Source organism: Gossypium raimondii, chromosome 12 (assembly GCF_025698545.1).
Source record: "Gossypium raimondii isolate GPD5lz chromosome 12, ASM2569854v1, whole genome shotgun sequence".
NCBI lineage: Eukaryota > Viridiplantae > Streptophyta > Magnoliopsida > Malvales > Malvaceae > Gossypium > Gossypium raimondii.
In genome coordinates this window covers 1,674,197-1,679,958 of record NC_068576.1, presented here as the reverse complement: position 1 = coordinate 1,679,958, position 5,762 = coordinate 1,674,197, and the positions used below count along the sequence as shown (strand labels likewise).

At 35.9% G+C, this 5,762-nt stretch overlaps 1 protein-coding gene across 1 annotated transcript; it reads right to left on the bottom strand.

Annotated features, from left to right (window-relative positions):
• Window positions 1–1,506: 1,506 nt before the first annotated feature.
• Window positions 1,507–4,444, bottom strand: LOC105762708 (pentatricopeptide repeat-containing protein At2g17210). The gene has a single exon (XM_012580553.2). The coding sequence runs from the start codon at window positions 3,995–3,997 to the stop codon at window positions 1,766–1,768; it is 2,232 nt and encodes a 743-aa protein (XP_012436007.1). The 5' UTR covers window positions 3,998–4,444; the 3' UTR covers window positions 1,507–1,765.
• Window positions 4,445–5,762: the final 1,318 nt, after the last annotated feature.

Below are 5,762 nucleotides of genomic sequence, written 5' to 3'. Positions count from 1 at the left end.
TCAGTTGGTTACATATTTGGTTTTATGCTTGATGATTGTTTGGAACTAGTTAATACATGATATGCCTAGTGATGTTAGTATGGAACTGGTACAAGTCAAGTTATAACTATGTTTTACCTTATTAGCTTTGGTAGTATTTGTATCTAAGTTATAATGTTAGAATGAACATCAAATATGAGATGGTTAAATGGCCTAATGTGCTTAAGATTAGTATGTTTGATCAATTCCATTCTGAGTTGCTTTTGAATTATTGAAATGTGGTGCTAATGAAGGTACACTAGTTAAGCACTTAGGTTGAATGTTTTAACATGTTTTAAGCTTGTTTGAATAAGTTTTTAAGTTATGTAAATAATTGATTTTGGTTTGGCTTGAGACCCAAGTGATGTGTGAATAATTGTCTTGTTTTAGAAGCCATTTTAGGTGCACACGGCCGTGTGTCTTGTTAATTTTAGGTGCAGGATTTTTCACATGGTCTACGACATGACTGTGTGACCATATTTCGAACACATTCATAGTTCAGCACACGGTCTGCGACACAGCCGTGTGACCCATATTTCGATTTGTACACGGTTTGACTATACAATCATGTTTCTGAGCCACACAGTCTGGGCTCTGTCACACAGCTTAGCCACACAGCCGTGTGGCCATTATTTTAAAATTTTCTCAACTTTTTGTTTTCAATTCAAATTTATCCATGTTCAATCCTGAATTGTTTTTAAGCTTCCATATAGTCATTATTTACCTGAAATTGATTAATTAGTGTGATTATACATGCACGTATGTGATAATTTAATAATTATTTGTGATTTTGGATTATAAATTACTTGTCATTGTGTGGTATTTGTTCGTAGCATTCTATTGCTCAGGTTTGGTAACCGGACCTAGTAAGGATTGTTATAGGTTAATACTCTTTGGAACTAGCAGTCACTCAGGATAGGCCATAATAGAGTTCAATAAAGAATGGGATGGTTTGAACAATGCCATCATGTTTGAAAAGAGTTTTGAATTGGATCATTGGAGAAAGAAGGATAGCATTATTACAAGGACGGGATGTTATGTGCGTAGTTGTAGATTTAGTTCACATTCTCCAATTAGAGCATTCTAAGCCCCAATGTTTTTGAATTTTAAAATTTCAATCTTGACACAAACGATAATTGTTAATCCATTAATTAGATTTGTAGTGAGTAATATGTGGAAATAATAATCTAACATGATATTACACATATGATAATATGTTCGCTGCATTAGATTTTAGAAATAGCAAGATTTAATGAATCTAATAATTACCGTTTAGTGAGGCTGAAATTTTAAAATTCAAAAAGCACAGGGACTGATAGCAGAATTTAACCATTTAAGTTTAAATAAAAAGATTTGTTTACTTCTAATAGTAATTTGGGTTGGGTATGGTAGACCGGAATGCACAACACTTTTCCATGGATTGATTTGTAGGAGTCAAATTTACCAGGTGGTGCAGATTGCCAGTCCTTGAACAAGTGGCCAACTGCATTTGTCAATTGGATAAAAGTTTTATTATTTTACTACATTACAAATTGGAAGAGATTATGGATTAATCTGTGATGCCAACTTACCACTATTGTTCCCGCTACAACTACAATTTTATCAGCAGTTGGATAAAATTTAGATTAGTGGTGGATTTGATGGTATTTGTGTCTAAAATTTCATTTTCTTTTGAATTTACACTCTCCTTGACCAGATATTGAATTTGAACATTAAACCTTGCTCCTTGGAAGATCCAAAATATACTTCAGCATTCAGTCACACCCGACTGAATCCCTTCCTCGATATTCATGCAACTATGCAACTGCTGGACCATGATGTTAATCTCTTGAGCCCGAGGGTTTGAGCAATCCCCTGCAACAAAGCTACATGCCCTGTTTCCGACTTGAACCATACTGTAACCAGCAGAGAACCTCACCCCTTGTTCTTCTGCCAACTGCTTCATTATTGCTGCCTGGTCCCATGAACCTTCAGCAGCATACATGCTTGATCCCAGCAAATATCCAGCCGAGTTCATCGGCTCCAGCTCAAGAATATGAGAGAGTGCTCCTGCACCAACTTCCTTGTTTCCATGGCTTCTACAGGCACTTAAAAGAGCTCCCCAAGCTCTTGCACTAATTTTAACACCACTAGGGATCTGGTTGATCAACTCCATTGCAAGGTCCACCTTTCCTGCCCGACCCAACATGTCGATCACACATGAATAATGTTCCATCCCAGGTACTATCCCATATTCATGGACCATAGATTTAAAAAAGGTAAGCCCTTCTTCGACTAACCCTCCATGGCTACATGCAGATAGTGCTGAGAGAGTAGTCACAGAGTTCGGCTTCAGACCTTGCGATTTCATTTCTGAGAGCAATGCCAATGCCTCTCTAGGGAGACCATTCATACCGTATGCTGCTACCATCGCACTCCATGAGACCACATTTTTCCACTGCATTTGATCAAAGATCCTTCTGGACGTATCAATGGCACCACATTTTGCGTACATATCAACAATTGCAGTTGCAACAGCTACATTGGCCACCATGTCTCTTCTGATTGCAACTCCATGGGCCCATTTTGACCTTCCCAGTTCGGCTGAAAATGAACATGCTTCAAGAAGGTTTACAATGGTAATAGCAGTGGGCTTCTCCTGAATTTTGGTCATCTCACGGAAGACCCTGACGGCCTCATCAGGCTTGCCACAGTGAGCAAACCCAGCTATCATAGTGCTCCATGTCACCACATCCCTGCCCTCCAAGCCATCAAAAAGTTTCCATGCAAGATTAACGAGATTACACTTAGCATAAGCATCAATCAAAGAATTTATAACCAATTCATTCAATTCGTACCCCCGTCGTATTACTAGACAGTGAACGGACTTGCATGGAGATGCGAGCACAAAATGTTTGCAGATTTGAAGAAAATTCGATAAAGTTACCTCATTTACCTCGACCCCTTCCTCCCCCATCAAATTAAACAACAATAAAGCTTCTGAGTACTTATCATTGAGGACAAATCCATATAACATAGAATTCCATGAAACACTGTTCTTTTGGGACATGTCCCTGTAAACTTGAAAGGCAGAAACAACATCATTACATTTCGAATACATATCAATTAAGTAGTTCCCTACAAACAAATCCTCATAGCCTCCTCTTCTGATCACTACTCCGTGGACCACCTTCCCCATATGAATGTCTCTTAATCTCCCGCAGGCCTTTATGACAATTGCAGCAGTTATTGCATCTGGTTGGATCCCATCCTCAGACACCATTTTCTGAAACAACTTCAAGGCAATATCCGCTTCCTCGCTTTGCAAATAACCCTCAATCATTGCACTCCAGGAGATCACATCTTTGTCAGACATTTCATCGAAAAGCTTTCGTGCACTCACCAAGTCTATATGCACATACATACTTAACAGGGAGTTTTGAATGGAACCCATGGCGCACAATCCCCTCCTAATTATGTACCCATGAATTTCCAGTCCTTCAAGGTAAGCTCCTACATTGCGACATGCCTGAGTTACAAGAATCAATGTGGCAGTATTTGGTGCAAAGCTAGCTACCCTAGCTTTATTAAACCACTGTAGACCTTCTTCTATATCACCCCGATTAAGGTGCTCATAAATAATGATATTCCAAGAAACTGAGTCCCTGTTTTTCATGCAATCAAACGCACGCAATGCTGATTCCAAGTCTCCACGTTTCATGTAAAAGTCCAAAATCGAATTCCCAATGGAAGTAAATGATTCATAACCTTGTTTGATGAAACGCGCATGCATTGTTTTCCCATAACATATGGAGGAAAGGTTTAGACATGCTTTGAGAATGGAGGAGAAGAATGAAGGATCTGATGGTTGAACTCCGTATCTCAGCATCTCCCGATAGTTAGATAACACCTCAACCCATTTCCCAAAACGTGATGACTCTTGGATCCTCAAACTCCAGCCTGGGAGCTTCGAAACCCAAAGGTTTGTTGGAAAGCGCATTGCGAATCAAAACACATAAGTGAAACTAAAAAACGGTAATGGCATCAAAGCAACAAAGAACCATAAAGAAATGAAGGTAATGGTTACTAAACTTCACATATTTAGACCAGTATGAATTGCGTACTGGACGACCAACCAGGCTTATGGTTTCCATTGTAAAGGATGAAAAGCTGCACACTGTCTATCCTAATTTGGTTGAGGAGTGGGTCATACCTAAAGTCCCAAAACATGCCATTTTTGCTCCAGTTGTAGGAAGGGATCAGTCCCGACGGACGGTAATGTGCCAAGCTTCCAACCAGTTCTATCCGAGTTTCTGCAAATTAATTTTTCTTCTTCGGTCGCAATCCAAATCACGACAGGATCGATATAAATGCATAGATTCATGCCTCCCTCGATAGAAAGAGAATCAAATTAGCTTAACCGAAAATAGGACTAGTGAAGTCGTAACAATCCGAAATGCGGCTGAATCACCAATCAAATTTCTCAAAAATTATTTTCAGCTCAATGGTAAATTATTTTTGTTTTTGAGTTTTCTATAACTTTTAACTTTTATATATATTTATATTTATATATATATATATATTTATTACGTAAATAGCAACTTTAATATAATTACCTTCAATGTCACATGAATTGATATTTAAGTAATTTGTTAAGTATTATATTTTAATTATTAATGTAAAATTATTTGAATTATTAAATATAATTAAAAAGTATTAATTTATCAATTTAAATAATAGTTAGGTAAGTTACACTATTATCACTCTAAAATTAATGTAAAATTAATTGAATTATTAAATATAATTAAAAAGTATTAATTTATCGATTTAAATAATAATTAAGATAAGTTACACTATGATCACTCAAAAATAAGATTTTTTATTTTAATCACTCTAATTTTTCTTAATTTAATTACTTAAATTAAGATAATTGCTCAAATTAATCACTCTAATAAAAAAAGAGAGGACTAATTTCCTATAATCTAAAATGTAGCTTAAATTTCTAAATAAATTCTTTTATTAGGTATATAATTAAAAAATAAAAACGAAGTCCCACTACACCTTGTGTGTGACCTTTATACTTATGTTCAAGGTGTGACCTTTATATTTATGTTCAAGGTGTAACCTTTATACTTATGTTGCAGTTAAATAAACTGCATAAAGTCACTATACAAGTGATCACCCGAAGTGATGAAATGCATTAGACATTGCGTAACTTAATATTATCAGTCAGATTGTAATTGAATTTGATTATGGGTCGGGTTGATTTCGGGCGAAAGTCAATATAAAATTTTAATTCCATTTTCTAGGTTCGGTTCGATTCGAAAAATAAGTTTAAAAATTTGTCTAAGGTCAATCCATATTAAAAAAACTAAACTCGAGACAAACTCGGCTCGACTATCATAATTCATTTTAGATTATTATTATTTGTATATAAAAATAAATTTAAAAAATATAATGCATCAAATATATTAAAAATATTAAAATAAATATTTCTCAACAAATTGAAAATATAAAAAAAGAAAGTATAAGCATGAGATTTGGGTTGGGGCAGGTCGGGCCTGGACCAAAAAGTTTTATCCGAGGCTCGGTCCGTTTAAAAAACGGGTCTTATTTTTTGTCCAAACTCATTTTTCGGGCTTATATTTTTACCGAAATTCTCTCACTTTTCTAGCAGACCTTCGAGTCTACACAAATAGCTTAATCCTTGATCAGGTCTACATTTGGAATGGAAGATGCACTTGTGAATAACAGCAAGAAGCGTA

Coding starts and splice junctions, on each gene's coding strand:
- LOC105762708 (XM_012580553.2), bottom strand. CDS start 3,997: ATGCGCTTTCCAACAAACCTTTGGGTTTCGAAGCTCCCAGGCTGGAGT.